Below are 21799 nucleotides of genomic sequence, written 5' to 3' on the forward strand. Positions count from 1 at the left end.
GATTCCCATTAACATTAACATCGCCATTACCTTCAACTTCATTTTCGAGTTTACCTTTAGATTTACAACCCAAGCACTGACACTTTATATATCCATCGGAACATTTAAATTGATTAACTAGAATATCCAAAACACCCTCTATTGTAAATCTTCTATCAATAAGATAAATCATATATAAGAAATATGCACCACAATAAGATTCATCATATACCTGTATTCTTCCATTAGAGCCTAGATCAACATATTCTTTCAAGAATAATGGTGGAGTCTCAACACCAAAACTGTCAAAGTAATAAACTTTACCAGCTCTCCTTCTTATAACTAGAACCCAATGGGTGCCATCAGTTGGATGTAAACTAACAATAATATTATAGTTTTTAGCATTAATCATATTTGGTTTCTCATCTCTCATTATTTTTTCTATTGGGGTTAGACTCTTATCTTTACTTATATATTTTACTCTGATATTACTCGTTGTTTCATTATCAATACCAAATTCATTATTGAATTCTTCAAATTTTAGGATAAGCATTTTTTATATAATAAATATTAATGTTTAATTATAAGTAATCAGGTATAAATCTAAGTCTAAGTCTAATTATAAGTTTAATTCTAATTATAATTCTAATTATAAGTTCAAGTATAAGTCTAATTATAAGTTTAATTCTAATTCCAATTCTAATTATAAGTTAAAGTTGAATTATAAATCTAAGGCTAATTATAAGTCTATATTCAACATATAAAAATGGAGAACGGCTCTTTAATTCTTATACTCTCGTTAGTAGTATTGTTATGTTTTTTAATGATATATGATTCAATACCAAGTAAATATAAAAAACTAGAAGACAACTTTGGTGGGTTTAAGAATAAAAGATTATTTAAATTTGAATTTGAAAAGTCACCATTACATACTATTGTTTATGGTGCTACTGGTACGGGTAAGACTTATTTTGTTAAACAATATTTAAAGGTATACTTAGATCAAAATCAAGATCAAAATCAAGATCAGAATCAAGATCAGAATCAAAATCAAGATCAGAATCATTATCAGAATCAAAATCAAGGTCAGAATCAAGAGCAGAATCGAAATCAAGATCAGAATCAAAATCAAAATCAGAATCAAAATCAGAATCAAAATCAAGATCAAAAGTCTATGATGGGACAAGAGCAAAAGCAAATGGTGAAACATGACCGGAGGTCTATGGCAGAGCATGACCGGAGGTCCATAATCATAGTATGTAAAGATGAAAAGGATTGGATTGATCCCAGGACTGACGCTCCCTTTGATGAATTTGAAATGGGTGATATAAATATGATCACAATGAAAAATATACTCAAATTCTAAAATAGTGTTATTGTTCTTGATGACATGGGTGGTAAGTTTAATAAGGATATACTTTTATTGTTTTACAGAAGGAAGAAATAAAAATATCCAAATGATTGAATGTGTCATAAACCAGCTCAGATAAAAAATTTGGCAAAAATGAATTGTGACACTATTTATATAACAACTTATAATGGGGCAGATTTATTTTTGAATTTTAATGAAATATATAAATGTAAGCATGACTTCCATGGTTTACTTCGAGAGTTAAATAATAGTTATTATAATTGTACAAATGGAACAGATGATGCTTTTCGCTATGGTTTGATTAAGTATAATCAGAAAGAGGAAACTTTTATTATTATTGATAGAAATAGAACTATGATATATGACTCGAGAGTTAATTTCCTAGACTTTAAAGCTCTTAGTTTAAAAGATAAATAAGGGAGTGATGAGATAGATAAACTTATAGCTTATATGAAACCACTATTGATTAGTGTTACTGATAGAAATACTATTAATAAAAATAACTATATATTCTACTTTAATAAACTTCTTACTTCAAGAGGTATTAAGTTTCAGAATGATGTTCTAACTAAAGAAACAGTTAAAGCTGATGGTTTAAAGACATTATCGACCATAAGTGGAATTATAGCTTCATTTTTGTGATGTATAAATACATTAAACCCAACACAACAGTAAGAACTGCAGCACAAGTGATAGCACATGCAAGTCATATGATAAATAGAACAGGTGCATTATTTAGGGGGTGAGGATGGGTCACCACCTTCATATCAAGAGTAAGAATAAGAAGAGTATATTGATCAGGGAAGCTGCTTAGGGAAGCAAGGGCGGAGCCCCTTCATAGACGAAGAGACTGAAGCTCTAAACAAAAAGGGCAGAGATGATTTAAATGATCTATATATAAATAATCAAAAATTTAGAGATGCAGTTATAAAATTAATAGGTGATAAAACTGGGTTGGGTAATGAAAAGCTAGGCATGGAAGTTTTAGGTATGTTTGCCCTCTCTAAAGATCATGCTAGAAGTTTATTTGAAATTATAGCTAGTTATAAAAAATTATAAATATATAAATATGAAACTGTAAGGATAGAGTTTGATTAATTATAAAAGTTAATAAATAAATAAATCTAAATATAAAACTGTAAATATAATAAAAAATTAAATAAGTAAATATAATAAAAAATAAATAAAAAATTATAAATATAAAAATGAGTATAATTATAAATAAAAAAATAGTTGAAAATTTAAATGAATATAATTTTTTTTATTCCTTATAAATAATGAATATGAAATGTTTAGATTGTAATTATAAATGTGCAACCCCGCACACTTTGCTTTTTCATTATAAAATAGAACATAAAGATAAAGTTAGTAAGTGTGCATGTGGTAATCAAACAATAAGTGTTAATTGTGTGGAAGAAATTTCTTCTAAATTAAGAGGTACTGCTTCAAAATGTTCTAGCTCTAATCTGCGAAGCAGTTTCACTGATTCTAGCCCTTGCTCTATCTTTAGCTCTAATCCTAATTCTGATTCTAATTATAATTCTAATTCTGATTCTAGCGCTAATTCTAATTGTGGTTCTAATTCTAATGTGCAAAGAAGTTTCACTGATTCCAATTCTAATTCCAATTCTGATTCTAGTTTTAATTCTAATTTACGAAGCAGTTTCACTGATTCTAATCTGCAAAGCAATTGGGGTACCAATGGCGAAGCTACTTTGGTATGCCATGGACGGTGTCCGTTCACTGATAACAGTATACAAACAAAATTTGATATAACAAATAAAATTTGTAATAGATGTAATGTTATAAAACAAATAACATGTTTTGATAAAAAGAATTCAATATGTAAAGAATGTAATTCAACTAAAGTTAAGTGTGAATATTGCCCTTCGATTATTAGCTTTCGTGGGTTAAGGGGCCATATAAAAAATTCTCATAAAATTATTGATCTATCCGGGGGCATTCATCCTGCTAAAGAAATAAAAGAAGAATCAGAGTATTATAAATATTATCTAATATATTGTAAATTATAAGCCAAAGGTATAGATATAGATAAATTATTAGAAGAGTAGATTGTTAAGTTCATCTGTGAACTAGGTTCCCTGATTAGCCATATCATTAACAATATTATAGGCCATATCATTAATAATATTATAAGCCTTATCATTAGTAAAATTATAAGCCAGAAATATATTTAAAATAAAATTTTTGAAAAAATTAAGAGATTAGTTCATGTCCGCATGCTTGCGCATAATTCTGAGTAGGAGACTATGCGCAACTGTGCATGTGCGCATGGTGTGCGCAATCATGAGAGTTGGGGTTTATTTTTGATTAATTTTTTTTTATTTTTCAATTTATGCTTATAGCTTTAGATCAACTTGATGATAAAGGTATTAGAGATAGTATTGGTAAACTTAATTTCTATGATTGAACTAGAGAAAATAAATATATAAATTTATTTTTATTATTATTGTTATTTTAGAGTAAAATAACAAGAAATATTAAATTTTTGAAAATATTAGTAAAAATAAGCTTAATTTAATAAATGTAAAAAAATGGCAAATTTATGCATGGATGGAGTTATTTTACATAATATTACTGTTTTTTAGAGTAAAATAACAAGAAATATTAAGTTAAAGAAAATATTAGTAAAAGTAAGCTTAATTTAATAAATGAAAAAATTTGCAAATTTAAGCATGGATGGAGTTGGCTCCTTTATACGGAGGCACTCATATAGACATTACTTACTTTAGCTTTGCCCAGATCTGATGTTCAGCATTTGCTGGACTTGATGCTTCAAGGATAACAAAAAAAATTGAAAATCAACAATCATTTGATTTTTTTCTTGTTAACTGATACAAGAAGTTGGTAACAAGTAAATGGAAACTTAAATTTCGACGTTTAAAGTCTCTTGATAAGTTGAGGTTTAGACCTGGGTAGCATGGAAGCAGTCACATTAACTCGTTTCAAATGAGAAGCATCCCACATTCATAAAACTTAATAAAACATCCCACATCGAACTTCACAATTTTCTACAGGTCTCCGCTCCCACTGTGAGGTTTTTTTGATAGATATAATAATTTTGGAAAACTTTTAATTTTTTTCCCACAAAATATGGTTTCTTTCATTTATATACTTCTGTTTGCTAGAATGGTTCGGTATAATTTTTTACATAATCAAATTCCTAAAATTTTCATTCGATTTACTTTCCCAGCACTGGTTTTACCACCTGTTTGCTTTAAAATGTAACCAAATTCTTGTTTCTAATTGTTTAAATCAGAGTAGCAAATTGCTGGTTTATTTGTCTATACCTTATTTGGGAAAGGGGCTGGGCACAGTTTCTGTTTGTATCCCTCATTGATCCACTCATTCTGCATCAGTTTGTCCATTGAGATTCTCTGAGTTGGATCGGGGTTGAGTAACTTCTTCAACAGTTCCACACAACCTAATAAATATTCTGTTCCATAATCTGTTCCATGATTAAATATTCTAATGCAAACTGTTGTAAAAAATAAGCGGTCTTTGGAAAAACGTCTTTCAAAATTACAGTTCGCTTCTTTTTCATGGTTACTAACAACTTGTAAACGAGTTTTTTCAACGCAGTCGTCAAGCACGCATTTTCGATTCTTGTCTCCTCTTGAAAGTTGCGGTGTTCTTTCTGCGACATGAGCAAATAGACAATCGACCAGATATTTTTTGCGCAAGATTTAAATAGCAATGATTTTTTGATGAATAATTGATAATAAACGGAAAGAAAATCGCGTTGACGATAATCATGTTAGATAGTCTTTTGACTTGTAGTTCAATGATCCATATTTGAAAACTGGAACTAAAACTGACATATTTTGTTATAGAAAAATGTCAATAAATTTTTGTTAAAATTAAACACGCAAAATTCACGTGAACTCACTAGAAAAATCGTGTACTTATACATAATAAAATGCAGGAAAGCTTGTATAGATCACATGAGAACTTGTGATTGCCAAATAAAAAGATTCATATGGTTTTACGCCAAAAATCATATATAGTGAAGTTCTTGCGTGCGTCACTTTCTCCTTGAAAAGTTGTGCGTTTTCTGAAAAACTGTAAAATTTAGGGTAAAGATCGAAAACCAGCTGGGAAATGTTAATAGGAATATCAATCGCCTTCAGATTAATATGTTTGCCTTATCATCTTTGTTCACAGTTCATTTTCCTCATTTGCGCTTGTCTCTGTCATTTTTCTACTAACAAAATCTAGAATCTAGTTTCATTTTTATTATAACAAAAACATGCTAATCGGTAATAGTATTATTAATGTTCTCACAATTCGAGGCATGAAAAGATTAAATTTTGGAACTTGTTTTTTTGAACTTTTTCAGGCCAAATTTGCAAAAAAAAAACAAAATCTTGGTTGAAATTGCCCACCTCGATAATTTTTGAAGTGAGCTTTAAAGTTAACAGACATCTGGTTGCGGATAAAACACTATTGTATCATTGAAAACATTTCCAACTAATTTGTTGGAAATATGACAAGAAACAAAACCTTGCTGGAGTCAATCAAAACGTTGTTGCTCTCTAGGGAATTTTTCTTCTTGTCACAAAAATAAACAACCACGGAATCATTTTTTTTTTCATTTTTGATTTTCCTTAAAGCAAGAACTGGATCATAGTTGAGTTTTGAAAAGCAGAAAATGCATTTCAGACAACAAAAGTAAGTAGATACCCTTATAAATTCAGCTGGTATTGGAAATATGCAGTAGGTTAGTTAATGAGGTAGAAGTAAACTTAGAGATGACATACTTTGATACATTGAAAATAAAAAACTTGGTAGAGCAAAATATTCAAATTTGTGATCTTGACCAATTTTTTTGTTGCCGCCAATAAAAAAGTTAATAACATATTATACTTGTATATAAAACAGCATCACTGAAAATTTTTGCTTTCATCGGTTTTACTCTTTGATTTTTTAATCCTTTTTTTCTTGTTTGGAAACTAGAATTTCCTGTCTTGCAATAAACAGGACTTTACCTTGAAGTAAATTTCTTCTGAAAGGACTTTACCTTAGGCAACGATTGCAATGTCACCATTACATTTATGATGCTCAATTTTTCAATCTACAATGATTTGTAAATTGTGATAGAAATTATTTCCCCTGAATCGATCGCAATTCAATAATGAGCATGAAGATTTTGATCTCTTTTTTACTGATTTTGTGATTTTCTACTGCATTGAAATTTTTCATTACTAATCTGTCAGATGAGATTGATAATCATTACTATGTACCTTCAATGCAACCGTGGTTACGCACGACACCATCAAAGGAGCATCTCAATAACTAGGTCAAAGTTAGTGCAATGAAGTCAGTGAGTCTGAAATACTTTTTAAATTTGACGCCCGTCACTCCCAATTTATCTAAAGGTTTCTTATGTAACAGGAAAAAACGCAACTTTCCGGTTCTTTCGTAATTATTCTCAGCAACACTGTAATTGACCTCAGTGTCGTGCGTAAACAGAAGTTGATCAATTCAAAACTTGACATTTTTGTAATCCGTAATTATATGTTCTAGGATCTACTGAAAAATCTGAACAATGATCTCATAGACGAGCGTCCGCAGTCTAATCAAAAAGTTAATCAAATGTATTCTAAAATGATTAATTTTTTGGATCTTTTTATGTGTTTCCACCTATAGTGATGTTAGGAGGTCTAAGTATCCGCGCCTACTGTGAAGCCGGATGCTTCTCGATTCGAACTAGCATCTATTACTTGCAAGCCTAGTGTTCTACCCATTTACACCAACTGATCTTGAACTCTCGAAATTGGGCATCTCTTATAACCCGTTCTCTTGTTGAATATGCTCAATGCTTCATCTCTCGCCAAGTAGGTAGGTTGAAAAGTAGAGCTCATTGTCAAGCTATTCTATGTTTATTTTATGCCCAATTTACATTACGTGGAGTGATATGGGCTGGAATAGACTGACTGATGATTATACGTGCATATCTTTTTAAACAAATTTCCAAGATTTTTAAAAAATAGCGTTTGTACAGCTTTACAGATATTTTCTTGGACCTCTTGATGAGTAATGATAGTTAAGTTCTAGTAGATGAATGGTCTCTATTGAATTCTTCTAGTGGATGATGATATGTTGATGCTCTATTTGATGATTTTTCCTTGTTTTGACATTTGAGTGAGTATGGACCTGTAGTGATATGATCAGGGATGGGGTTGATGTCGAAGTTCATCATCTTCTGGTACAACACTTTGATGCTGAATGGCTCAGCTGTGAATGGAAGACTTCCAGTCAACATTGCGTACATGTTCACTCCACTGCACGTTGCAAAACGATTATCATTTCTGATTAAAAATATTTTGTTTTTGTTCCAGAAATTTGTTACAATAAAAAAACGCGGAATTAATCCTGACAGTGTGTGTAAATAATTTTGTAAGTGCAGTGTAGAGCCAAGTTTTGTTGACAGTGTAGAGCTTATGCTCAAGACCAGAGTGATTTATTTTCAAAAAAAATACTCTTCTCGAAGACGTTTTACCGTGTTGCTGCTCTTTAAAACCCGCCTGTTCAAAGCTAATTGACGCTTACTGCCATAAATGCTAACTAAACTTTTTAATGAAACCAATTTTTTTTCAATTTACTCTTAAAATAGTTGTTTTGAATCTAATTCTGTTAAGTCTCCTTGTTGGGTATTTGTTCGAACCCGGGTTGCCCATCATACAACTTTCCTTGATTTCATACAAGGTCATATATGATCCCCGGTAATCATACAAGGTCATATATGATTTGTATGATTTCCCGGTAATCATACAAGTTTCATACAAAAAACAAAAATAGTGTTAAACCACTCTAATCGTAACAGCTATAGCGCTCATTCGGTAAGAAATACACCAGACTAACCCAGCGATGAGTTTTTGATATTCATTTTTCCCGGTAATCATACAAGGTCATATATGATTTGTATGATTTCCCGGTAATCATACAAGTTTCATAAAAGAAAAAAACTTTAATTGTAAATGAGTTAACGACTCCAGTCGTAACAAGTACAACGCTCTTTTAGTAAAAAAACACTCGAGAGTCAACAAAATGGTGAGTTTTTGAGTTGCATTTTTCCCGGTAATCATACAAGGTCATATATGATTTGTATGATTTCCCGGTAATCATACAAGTTTCATAAAAGAAAAAAAATTTATTTTTAAATAAGTTAACGACTCCAGTCGTAACAAGTACAACGCTCTTTTAGTAAAAAACACACGAGAGTCAGCAAAATGATGAGTTTTTGAGTTGCATTTTTCCCGGTAATCATACAAGGTCATATATGATTTGTATGATTTCCCGGTAATCATACAAGTTTCATAAAAGAAAAAAAATTTATTTTTAAATGAGTTAACGACTCCAGTTGTAACAAGTACAGCGCTCTTTTAGTAAAAAACACACGAGAGTCAACCAAACGATGAGTTTTTGAGTTGCTCCTGTTGTTTTTTAATAAAAAAACCCAACAAACATTCATGGCGAGCTGGGATTTTTTCCAACATAACGATAGTGGGTTTTGGTGTTCAAAAGCTAAATAAAAAAGTTGACCGTAAATGTTTCCAGGTTTACGTTTAAGGAGTCGTGTGTAGCTGTATTCAACTCTGTGAGAAAATTGTTTCTCTTAATATCCCAAAAATAGGAGCACAGTTCGTATGTTTGTTGATTTCTCTTAAACCAGTCTACCAGACAGAACAAACATAGTCCTAAGTTGTTGATATTGAATTAGTCTTGACTGCTCTAGGTAGTTGTTTCCCAATATATGTCGGGGCAAAAAGTTAAAGATGTTCAAACTTGAAAAGAGTACTGAATTTTGTCATATTCGTGGATATCAATTTTCTGGTAAAACAAAGCAGGCGAGTCGCTATGCGAGCTACTCCTAGAAAGGTGTGGAGTTTAGTGGAAGGAAGTTTCGCAGTTAGTGGAATAAAGTTTCTTCTATAAAACTGTTTTACATGAATTTGCGAAAGTTGGCTGTCCACTCGAAAAAAAAATTGGATTTATTTTGAGAGTTCTACTTATTCCCATGCAACTAACGAGAACCCAAAGGGCAAATTCAGGGTTCTCTTCCCTATTGAAATAGCTGCACAAGCTTGAGCAAATGAGTTCTTCTATTTATTGGGCTCATTAAATGATATTTTTTTCTAAAATATCAAAAAAAATGAAAATCCCGCCGATTTAATGCATTACCTTAAAAGTTTAACTATTTTGGATGTTAATGTTACAAATATATCGTGCTATTTGGTCTCCCAGAGTGCGCATGACGCTATTTAAACCTAAAATTGGGTGCAATTCGCTTTTTTTTCAGTTTTTCAATTGTAGGCTTTACAGGAATTTCTTGCTCCTGTTGTTTTTTTAATAAAAAACCCAAAAAGCCTTCATGGCAAGCTGGGATTTTTTTCAACATAGCGATAATGGGTTTTGGTGTTCAAAAGCTAAGTAAATTAGTTGACCGTAAATGCCTCCAGATTTACGTTTAAGGAGTCGGGTCTAGCTGCTTTCAACTTTGTGAGAAAATTGTTTCTTTTGATATCCCAAAAATAGGAGTACAGTTCGTATGTTTGTTGATTTCTCTTAAACTAATCTACCAGACAGAACAAATATAGTCCTAATTTGTTGATATTGAATTTTTCTTGACTGCTCTAGGTAGTTGTTTCCCAAAATCTAACGGGGCAAAAACTTAAAGATGTTCAAACTTGAAAAGAGTACTGAATTTTGTCATATTCGTGGACATCAATTTTCTGATACAACAAAACAGGCGAGTCGCTATGCGAGCTACTCCTCGATAGGGGAGGAGTTTAGTCGAAGGGAGCTCCTCGTTGTGTGGAATGAAGTTTTTTCTATAAAAGTGTTTTTAACTTTTTGCGAATTCATGAAATTCTTGTTTGAGTTCTTTTTTTTAATCAAAACACACAAAACACCCTGGCCTTTAGGGCAAGGTGGGAATTTTTACCCAACTCGCAATAGAGGTTTTGGGTGTTCAGTATTTACGGAGTGGACCTGAATTACGTTCAGAATTATCTACGTGGCGCCATTTTTAGTCGTTTTGCGCGATTTTGCGAGAAATTGGGCTCTCACCATAGCCCAAAAATCGGGGTACGCTTCATGTCATCAATGATTTCTCCAAAACTGCCATACTAAATTGGACGGGAATGCTCGCGTTTTTTGTGGCCCTAATCCCTCCTGGCTGGCAGTGTTCATTGGTTTCTCAAGTCGCCCTAATCAAAAAGTTGGAGGAAAGAATTTGTGAAACTATCACATTGAGAAAGGAATTTAATGTTTTGTTTTTTTCAAACTTCTCATTCAATTTTTGACCAAAATGAGTGAATATTAGCATAATCTGTTGCTGTTAAGACGTGCTTCTCAGGAATGGCTAGTCACAGTCACTCGAAATGTTCTTTAGAACTGTTATTCAATAATGAATGCGGAAAAACAAATCTTTTCTCAAATTTTATGGCTGAGTGGTGCTTTCCGCAATTGAACAACATTTTGGGCGTGTGTTTTGTGTTTTCTAGACACCATTTGAGTTGTTGAAGCTAATGAAATCAAATAAAGGTTTTAATTCTACAATTTTTCTTTTTCACGACTTCATCAAATTTCTTTGGCTGTTGTTTTATGTCAAAACACACGAATAATCATAAACTTCATGGTGAGGTGGGACATTTTTTCCCACCTCACCATGAAGGTTTGCAGTGGCCCAGAGCGTCAAAGTGAACCAGAATTACACCCACAAATACGCCGGGAACGCTGTTTCACGTTGTTTTACGTCGGTTCTGGAAATCATGGGCTTCGATTTTATCCCCAAAAAATGGGGTACAGAACAGTATTTTGTTAATATCTTCTAAAGTACTGGACCAAATGAAAGGGAAGTGGTCGCATTTTGTTAGCACTGAACCCTTCTTGCTTGCAGTTTTTGGTTGGTTTCCCAAATCGGCCTGATCAAAAAGTTGGAGGAAAGAACTTGTGAAACTATCACATTGAGAAAGGAATTTAATGTTTTGTTTTTTTTTGTTTTTCAAATTTCTCATTCAATTTTTGACCAAAATGAGTGAATATTGGCATAATCTGTTGCTGTTAAGACGTGCTTCGCAGGAATGGCTAGTCACAGTCATTCGAAATGTTCTTTAGAACTGTTCTTCAATAATGAATGCGGAAAAACAAATCTTTTCTCAAATTTTATGGCTGAGTGGTGTTTTCCGCAATTGAACAACATTTTGGGCGTGGGTTTTGTGTTTTCTAGACACCATTTAGGTTGTTGAAGCTAATGAAATCAAATAATGGGGTTAATTCAACAATTTTTCTTTTTTCACGATTTCATCAAATTTCTTTGGATGTTGTTTTATGTCAAAACACACAAAACATCATAACCTTCATGGTGAGGTGGGAAATTTTTTCCCACCTCACCATGAAGGTTTGCCGTGACCCAGAACATCGAAGTGGACCAGAATTACACCCACAAATACGCCGGGAACGCTGTTTCACGTTGTTTTACGTCGGTTCTGGAAATCAAGGGCTTCGATTTTAGCCAAAAAAATGGGGTACAGAACAGTATTTTGTTAATATCTTCTAAAGTACTGGACCAAATTAAACGGGAGTGGTCGCATTTTGTTAGCACTGAACCCCTCTTGCCTGCAGTTTTTGGTTGGCTTCCCAAATCGGCCTAATCAAAAAGTTATTAATGTTTAAATTTGAAAAAAGTCGAATTTTCGGGCTATCTTGAGTGAGCCAAATTTCGGTACAACAAAACACGAGAGTTACCCAATAAATGTTAGTGTTTTAGAATCCTCAGTTAGTGGGGAGTATGCCCATATATATTTTCCATAGCATTTTACGGAATTGAGATTGTCAAATTTGGCTCTGAAGTCAGGTCACCTCGCTTTTTTGGTCATTTGGTAGGGTACCTACTTTTTGCTATAACTTCTTCTAGAGTGGACCGATTGTGCTCATTTTTTAATATGATGCGTATCTCAAGCAGTGCTACAAACTGTACTAAGGGGGTTTGTTTTTGTGCCGCCGTTTTAGAGAAATTGGCCAGTAAACTTGCCCTCCGTTTTAGCCCCAGAAGCGGATGACACCATCCGCCACCAGATTTGAAGCTTTGAATTTTGTTACTTCAGGTTACAAAATTAGTGTTCTGATTAGCCCGTGTGACGTAGATTCCGAATATGTGTACTTTATATAGCGTTTTTGCAGGTTTAGATGGCTAATTTTGGCTCTGCAGCCAGAGTACCCTGGCTTTTTGGTGATTTGGTACGGTACCTTAACTTTGGAATAACTCGTTGTAGAGTGAATCGATTTTGATGATTTTTTTTTGTTAGACCCAGCTTGAGCTAAGCTTTGTTTTGATATAGGTCTCGTTCCGTTTCGTTCAGCCGTTTTCGAGAAATTGGCCAGGACAGGTGCCCCAATTTTGACCCGGTGAAGCAGGGTACCTGTACTTGGTACCCGTTTTGAGCCTTTGAATTTTGTTACTTCGGGTGACAAAATTAGTGTTTTGAATTGCTCATTTAACGTAGATTCAGAATATGTATACTTTATATAGCGTTTTGTGATGTTTAGATGTTCAATTTTAGCTCTGAAGGTGGTGTATCTCTCCTCCAAGGCCATTTGGTACGGCACCTTATTTTTGCTATAACTCCTCGAAGAATGTACCGATTGGGCTCATTTTTTAATATGATGCGTATCTCAAGCAGTGCTACAAACTGTACTAAGGGGGTTTATTTTTGTTCCGCCGTTTTAGAGAAATTGGCCAGTAAACTTGCCCTCGGTGTTAGCCCCAGAAGCGGTTGACACCATCCGTTGACACCATTGACACACCTTGAAGCTTTGAACTATGTTACAAATCTTAGTGTTTTAGAATCCCCAGTTAGTGGGGAGTCTCCCCATATATATTTTGTATAGGGTTTTCCGAGATCTAGGGGGTCAATTTTCACTCTGCACGTGACCACCCCAACCCCCGTGAATATATTCCCAAAATCACCTAATATCCTTGGGAAAATTCTTGTTTTGGAGTACCAGTATAAGCACTGTAGTCCCCATGTAATGTGGGGAAACGCTACTCCAATTTTCAGCCATATTGGTTGAGGGGTTGATGTTCTCTCCCCTTATTACTTATATGTATACTATTATTCTAAGGTGAGGGCGTTTCGCCCCATGGGGTGCACCCCCCCCCCCTGTCCCGTTGAGACGCTGGTTAGTCAGCTCCCCCCCCCGCTTTCTTTTTTTGGTGCACCCCATGCATTTGGGGATGTACGGCGTGCGTGCGTGCGGCTTTCACGACGTTGCGATGCGTTTTCTCCGGCGTTTCGTTGATCCCGTCAGTACATGGGCAAGTCTATTTGATAAAAAATTCTGATGTTCCCTTTCAGCAGTAAGTGTCACCCCAGCTGCACGGGTCGAGGCAGCGCCCAAATAGTCCGGTCGGCGACCGGAGTGGGCCCCAAATTAGTAGGATAGGATTAGCATAATTTGTACTACTTCATGTTGCTGTAGAGAATACTAAGTTGCCTCTATTATAGTTGGAAAATGAACGAACTGGTCCCAAAATATGAAGTGGGATTTATAGGTGATTCTCACCTTATGAGAATGAGTTCATTCATGAACAGCGGAGTGCGAATCATTGGGAGAGGTGGAGAAAGGGTTGCTAATTTTGAACGATACCTCAGCGAAATGTCAGATCTTGACTTCCTGATTGTCTTCCTCGGAGGAAACGATATCACGGGACGAAATGGGCAACCGGGAGCGTCTCGACTGTGTGATCTAGTTTATGACATAAGGATGTTGGCAGACTGGGCTCGGCAACGTAACGTTAAAGTACTAACATGTGACTTAATCCCAAGAACATGGAATGCCGTCGGAACGGACCTCAGCAACAAACGCTTGCTGAAGAGATTCAAAAAGAGACACATACGCTTAAATGGATTCCAGTTCAATTTCTTAAGCGATGGGGTCCATCTGCAGAATTACGAGCTGCTGTGGGAATTCCTTGAAACAAAATTGGTTGCAAGAGTATGGGATGCGTACAAAGTTTAATTAACGTGTAGATCGATTGTGATCACAAACCATTCTGTTGTTGCTACTTTAAACTTTCACTTGCTAAATTTTGCTTGTTGTTTTGACCTTTTAAGTCTTGAACAATTGACTTTACTGCTGTATCACTTTTGTTCTCGAACTATATTGTAGTGCCGAATGTGGCACATTTTTTAGATCAGTAAGTCAATTAAATCACAGCAACTCTTCATTATAGTGAAGGACTTATTCAATTCAATAATCAATTGAGGTCCTACGTAGGAGTGGGAAAATCCAAGTAGTTTCTAAAACTGAAGGAATTATCGTTCTAGGTGGTCTGAGAAAGAAGTACTTAACACGTTGTCAGATTTTGCGCTCAAAAGACTATCTATATGCAGTTTAACAAAAAGTGTTTTCCAATATAGTGAAGGACCTGTTCAAATCAATTGAGCGCCTAAGTAGGAGTGGGAAAATCCAAGTAGGTTCTAAAGCAGAAGGAATTATCGTTCTAGGTGGTCTGAGAAAGAAGTACTTAACACGTTGTCAGATTTTGCACTCAAAAGTCTATCTATATGCAGTTTAAAAAAAAAGTTTTTTCCAATATAGTGAAGGACTTGTTCAAATCAATTGAGCACCTAAGTAGGAGTGGGAAAATCCAAGTAGGTTCTAAAGCAGAAGGATTTATCGTTCTAGGTGGTCTGAGAAAGAAGTACTTAACACGTTGTCAGATTTTGCGCTCAAAAGACTATCTATATGCAGTTTAACAAAAAGTGTTTTCCAATATAGTGAAGGACCTGTTCAAATCAATTGAGCGCCTAAGTAGGAGTGGGAAAATCCAAGTAGGTTCTAAAGCAGAAGGAATTATCGTTCTAGGTGGTCTGAGAAAGAAGTACTTAACACGTTGTCAGATTTTGCACTCAAAAGTCTATCTATATGCAGTTTAAAAAAAAAGTTTTTTCCAATATAGTGAAGGACTTGTTCAAATCAATTGAGCACCTAAGTAGGAGTGGGAAATTCCAAGTAGGTTGTAAAGCAGAAGGAATTATCGTTCTAGGTGGTCTGAGAAAGAAGTACTTAACACGTTGTCAGATTTTGCACTCAAAAGTCTATCTATATGCAGTTTAAGAAAAAGTATTTTCCAATATAGTGAAGGACTTGTTCAAATCAATTGAGCGCCTACGTAGGAGTGGGAAAATCCAAGTAGGTTCTAAAGCAGAAGGAATTATCGTTCTAGGTGGTCTGAGAAAGAAGTACTTAACATGTTGTCAGATTTTGCGCTCAAAGGACTGTCTATATGCAGTTTAACAAAAAGTGTTTTCCAATATACTGAAGGACTTGTTCAAATCACTTGAGCGCCTAAGTAGGAGTGGGAAAATCCAAGTAGGTTCTAAAGCAGAAGGAATTATCGTTCTAGGTGGTCTGAGAAAGAAGTACTTAACACGTTGTCAGATTTTGCGCTCAAAAGGCTATCTATATGCAGTTTAACAAAAAGTGTTTTCCAATATATTGAAGGACTTGTTCAAATCAATTGAGCGCCTACGTAGGAGTGGGAAAACTCAATTAGGTTCTGAAGCAGAAGGAATTATTGGTCTAGGTGATCTGAGAAAGAAGTACTTAACATGTTGTCAGATTTTGCGCTCAAAAGACTGTCTATATGCATTTTAACAAAAAGTCTTTTCCAATATACTGAAGGACTTGTTCAAATCACTTGAGCGCCTAAGTAGGAGTGGGAAAATCCAAGTAGGTTCTAAGGCAGAAGGAATTATTGTTCTAGGTGGTCTGAGAAAGAAGTACTTAACACGTTGTCAGATTTTGCGCTCAAAAGACTATCTATATGCAGTTTAACAAAAACTATTTTCCAATATAGTGAAGGACTTGTTCAAATCAATTGAGCACCTACGTAGGAGTGGGAAAATGCAAATAGGTTCTAAAGAAAAAGGAACTATCGTTCTAGGTGATCTGAGAAAGAAGTACTTAACATGTTGTCAGATTTTGCGCTCAAAGGACTGTCTATATGCAGTTTAACAAAGTGTTTTCCAATATACTGAAGGACTTGTTCAAATCACTTGAGCGCCTATGTAGGAGTGGGAAAATCCAAGTAAGTTTTAAAGCAGAAGAAATTATCGTTCTAGGTGGTCTGAGAAAGAAGTACTTAACACGTTGTCAGATTTTGCACTCAAAAAAGACTATCTATATGCAGTTTAACAAAGTGTTTTCCAATATAAGGAAGGACTTGTTCAAATCAATTGAGCACCTACGTAGGACTGGGAAAATGCAAATAGGTTCTAAAGCAGAAGGAACTATCGTTCTAGGTGATCTGAGAAAGAAGTACTTAACATGTTGTCAGATTTTGCGCTCAAAGGACTGTCTATATGCAGTTTAACAAAAAGTGTTTTCCAATATACTGAAGGACTTGTTCAAATCACTTGAGCGCCTAAGTAGGAGTGGGAAAATCCAAGTAGGTTCTAAAGCAGAAGGAATTATCGTTCTAGGTGGTCTGAGAAAGAAGTACTTAACACGTTGTCAGATTTTGCGCTCAAAAGGCTATCTATATGCAGTTTAACAAAAAGTGTTTTCCAATATATTGAAGGACTTGTTCAAATCAATTGAGCGCCTACGTAGGAGTGGGAAAACTCAATTAGGTTCTAAAGCAGAAGGAATTATTGTTCTAGGTGATCTGAGAAAGAAGTACTTAACATGTTGTCAGATTTTGCGCTCAAAAGACTGTCTATATGCATTTTAACAAAAAGTCTTTTCCAATATACTGAAGGACTTGTTCAAATCACTTGAGCGCCTAAGTAGGAGTGGGAAAATCCAAGTAGGTTCTAAGGCAGAAGGAATTATTGTTCTAGGTGGTCTGAGAAAGAAGTACTTAACACGTTGTCAGATTTTGCGCTCAAAAGACTATCTATATGCAGTTTAACAAAAACTATTTTCCAATATAGTGAAGGACTTGTTCAAATCAATTGAGCACCTACGTAGGAGTGGGAAAATGCAAATAGGTTCTAAAGAAAAAGGAACTATCGTTCTAGGTGATCTGAGAAAGAAGTACTTAACATGTTGTCAGATTTTGCGCTCAAAGGACTGTCTATATGCAGTTTAACAAAGTGTTTTCCAATATACTGAAGGACTTGTTGAAATCACTTGAGCGCCTATGTAGGAGTGGGAAAATCCAAGTAAGTTCTAAAGCAGAAGAAATTATCGTTCTAGGTGGTCTGAGAAAGAAGTACTTAACACGTTGTCAGATTTTGCACTCAAAAAAGACTATCTATATGCAGTTTAACAAAGTGTTTTCCAATATAAGGAAGGACTTGTTCAAATCAATTGAGCACCTACGTAGGAGTGGGAAAATGCAAATAGGTTCTAAAGCAGAAGGAACTATCGTTCTAGGTGATCTGAGAAAGAAGTACTTAACATGTTGTCAGATTTTGCGCTCAAAGGACTGTCTATATGCAGTTTAACAAAAAGTGTTTTCCAATATACTGAAGGACTTGTTCAAATCATTTGAGCGCCTAAGTAGGAGTGGGAAAATCCAAGTAGGTTCTAAAGCAGAAGGAATTATCTTTCTAGGTGGTCTGGGAAAGAAGTACTTAACACGTTGTCAGATTTTGCACTCAAAAAAGACTATCTATATGCAGTTTAACAAAAAGTGTTTTCCAATATAGGGAAGGACTTGTTCAAATAAATTGAGCACCTACGTAGGAGTGGGAAAATGCAAATAGGTTCTAAAGCAGAAGGAACTATCGTTCTAGGTGGTCTGGGAAAGAAGTACTTAACACGTTGTCAGATTTTGCACTCAAAAAAGACTATCTATATGCAGTTTAACAAAGTGTTTTCCAATATAAGGAAGGACTTGTTCAAATCAATTGAGCACCTACGTAGGAGTGGGAAAATGCAAATAGGTTCTAAAGCAGAAGGAACTATCGTTCTAGGTGATCTGAGAAAGAAGTACTTAACATGTTGTCAGATTTTGCGCTCAAAGGACTGTCTATATGCAGTTTAACAAAAAGTGTTTTCCAATATACTGAAGGACTTGTTCAAATCACTTGAGCGCCTATGTAGGAGTGGGAAAATCCAAGTAAGTTCTAAAGCAGAAGAAATTATCGTTCTAGGTGGTCTGAGAAAGAAGTACTTAACACGTTGTCAGATTTTGCACTCAAAAAAGACTATCTATATGCAGTTTAACAAAAAGTGTTTTCCAATATAGTGAAGGACCTGTTCAAATCAATTGAGCGCCTAAGTAGGAGTGGGAAAATCCAAGTAGGTTCTAAAGCAGAAGGAATTATCGTTCTAGGTGGTCTGAGAAAGAAGTACTTAACACGTTGTCAGATTTTGCGCTCAAAAGACTATCTATATGCAGTTTAACAAAAACTATTTTCCAATATAGTGAAGGACTTGTTCAAATCAATTGAGCACCTACGTAGGAGTGGGAAAATGCAAATAGGTTCTAAAGAAAAAGGAACTATCGTTCTAGGTGATCTGAGAAAGAAGTACTTAACATGTTGTCAGATTTTGCGCTCAAAGGACTGTCTATATGCAGTTTAACAAAGTGTTTTCCAATATACTGAAGGACTTGTTGAAATCACTTGAGCGCCTATGTAGGAGTGGGAAAATCCAAGTAAGTTCTAAAGCAGAAGAAATTATCGTTCTAGGTGGTCTGAGAAAGAAGTACTTAACACGTTGTCAGATTTTGCACTCAAAAAAGACTATCTATATGCAGTTTAACAAAGTGTTTTCCAATATAAGGAAGGACTTGTTCAAATCAATTGAGCACCTACGTAGGAGTGGGAAAATCCAAGTAGGTTCTAAAGCAGAAGGAATTATCTTTCTAGGTGGTCTGGAAAAGAAGTACTTAACACGTTGTCAGATTTTGCGCTCTATATGCAGTTTAACAAAAAGTGTTTTCCAATATATTGAAGGACTTGTTCAAATCAATTGAGCGCCTACGTAGGAGTGGGAAAACTCAATTAGGTTCTAAAGCAGAAGAAATTATCTTTCTAGGTGGTCTGGGAAAGAAGTACTTAACACGTTGTCAGATTTTGCACTCAAAAAAGACTATCTATATGCAGTTTAACAAAAAGTGTTTTCCAATATAGGGAAGGACTTGTTCAAATAAATTGAGCACCTACGTAGGAGTGGGAAAATGCAAATAGGTTCTAAAGCAGAAGGAACTATCGTTCTAGGTGGTCTGGGAAAGAAGTACTTAACACGTTGTCAGATTTTGCGCTCAAAAGGCTATCTATATGCAGTTTAACAAAAAGTGTTTTCCAATATACTGAAGGACTTGTTCAAATCACTTGAGCGCCTATGTAGGAGTGGGAAAATCCAAGTAAGTTCTAAAGCAGAAGGAATTATCGTTCTAGGTGGTCTGAGAAAGAAGTACTTAACACGTTGTCAGATTTTGCACTCAAAAGTCTATCTATATGCAGTTTAAGAAAAAGTATTTTCCAATATAGTGAAGGACTTGTTCAAATCAATTGAGCGCCTACGTAGGAGTGGGAAAATGCAAATAGGTTCTAAAGCAGAAGGAACTATCGTTCTAGGCGATCTGAGAAAGAAGTACTTAACACGTTGTCAGATTTTGCGCTCAAAAGGCGATCTATATGCAGTTTAACAAAGTGTTTTCCAATATACTGAAGGACTTGTTCAAATCACTTGAGCGCCTAAGTAGGAGTGGGAAAATCGAAGTAGGTTCTAAAGCAGAAGGAATTATCTTTCTAGGTGGTCTGGGAAAGAAGTACTTAACACGTTGTCAGATTTTGCGCTCAAAAGGCTATCTATATGCAGTTTAACAAAAAGTGTTTTCCAATATATTGAAGGACTTGTTCAAATCAATTGAGCGCCTAAGTAGGAGTGGGAAAACTCAATTAGGTTCTAAAGCAGAAGGAATTATCGTTCTAGGTGATCTGAGAAAGAAGTACTTAACATGTTGTCAGATTTTGCGCTCAAAAGACTGTCTATATTCAGTTTAACAAAAAGTCTTTTCCAATATACTGAAGGACTTGTTCAAATCATTTGAGCGCCTAAGTAGGAGTGGGAAAATCCAAGTAGGTTCTAAGGCAGAAGGAATTATTGTTCTAGGTGGTCTGAGAAAGAAGTACTTAACACGTTGTCAGATTTTGCGCTCAAAAGGCTATCTATATGCAGTTTAACAAAAAGTGTTTTCCAATATACTGAAGGACTTGTTCAAATCACTTGAGCGCCTAAGTAGGAGTGGGAAAATCCAAGTAGGTTCTAAAGCAGAAGGAATTATCTTTCTAGGTGGTCTGGGAAAGAAGTACTTAACACGTTGTCAGATTTTGCGCTCAAAAGGCTATCTATATGCAGTTTAACAAAAAGTGTTTTCCAATATATTGAAGGACTTGTTCAAATCAATTGAGCGCCTAAGTAGGAGTGGGAAAACTCAATTAGGTTCTAAAGCAGAAGGAATTATCGTTCTAGGTGATCTGAGAAAGAAGTACTTAACATGTTGTCAGATTTTGCGCTCAAAAGACTGTCTATATGCAGTTTAACAAAAAGTCTTTTCCAATATACTGAAGGACTTGTTCAAATCATTTGAGCGCCTAAGTAGGAGTGGGAAAATCCAAGTAGGTTATAAGGCAGAAGGAATTATTGTTCTAGGTGGTCTGAGAAAGAAGTACTTAACACGTTGTCAGATTTTGCGCTCAAAAGACTATCTATATGCAGTTTAACAAAAACTATTTTCCAATATAGTGAAGGACTTGTTCAAATCAATTGAGCACCTACGTAGGAGTGGGAAAATGCAAATAGGTTCTAAAGCAGAAGGAACTATCGTTCTAGGTGATCTGAGAAAGAAGTACTTAACATGTTGTCAGATTTTGCGCTCAAAGGACTGTCTATATGCAGTTTAACAAAAAGTGTTTTCCAATATACTGAAGGACTTGTTCAAATCACTTGAGCGCCTATGTAGGAGTGGGAAAATCCAAGTAAGTTCTAAAGCAGAAGAAATTATCGTTCTAGGTGGTCTGAGAAAGAAGTACTTAACACGTTGTCAGATTTTGCACTCAAAAAAGACTATCTATATGCAGTTTAACAAAAAGTGTTTTCCAATATAGTGAAGGACCTGTTCAAATCAATTGAGCGCCTAAGTAGGAGTGGGAAAATCCAAGTAGGTTCTAAAGCAGAAGGAATTATCGTTCTAGGTGGTCTGAGAAAGAAGTACTTAACGCGTTGTCAGATTTTGCACTCAAAAGTCTATCTATATGCAGTTTAAAAAAAAAGTTTTTTCCAATATAGTGAAGGACTTGTTCAAATCAATTGAGCACCTAAGTAGGAGTGGGAAAATCCAAGTAGGTTCTAAAGCAGAAGGAATTATCGTTCTAGGTGGTCTGAGAAAGAAGTACTTAACACGTTGTCAGATTTTGCACTCAAAAGTCTATCTATATGCAGTTTAAGAAAAAGTAT

The 21799-nt window shown here is 34.9% G+C and overlaps 1 protein-coding gene across 1 annotated transcript in view; it reads right to left on the reverse strand.

The window, feature by feature from the left end:
• The window catches only part of LOC142351165 (uncharacterized), a 102773-nt gene that overhangs the window by 43541 nt on the left and 37433 nt on the right, over positions 1–21799 (reverse strand). The window contains exons 7-8 of the mRNA XM_075403280.1: positions 7529–7656; positions 4663–4796 (exon numbers count right to left, since the gene is read on the reverse strand). Coding sequence (XP_075259395.1) covers positions 4663–4796; positions 7529–7656 — 262 coding nt within the window. The remainder of the gene's footprint in view (positions 1–4662; positions 4797–7528; positions 7657–21799) is intronic.

The sequence above is a fragment of the Convolutriloba macropyga genome, chromosome 12, assembly GCF_964194025.1.
Source record: "Convolutriloba macropyga chromosome 12, txConMacr16.3, whole genome shotgun sequence".
NCBI lineage: Eukaryota > Metazoa > Xenacoelomorpha > Acoela > Convolutidae > Convolutriloba > Convolutriloba macropyga.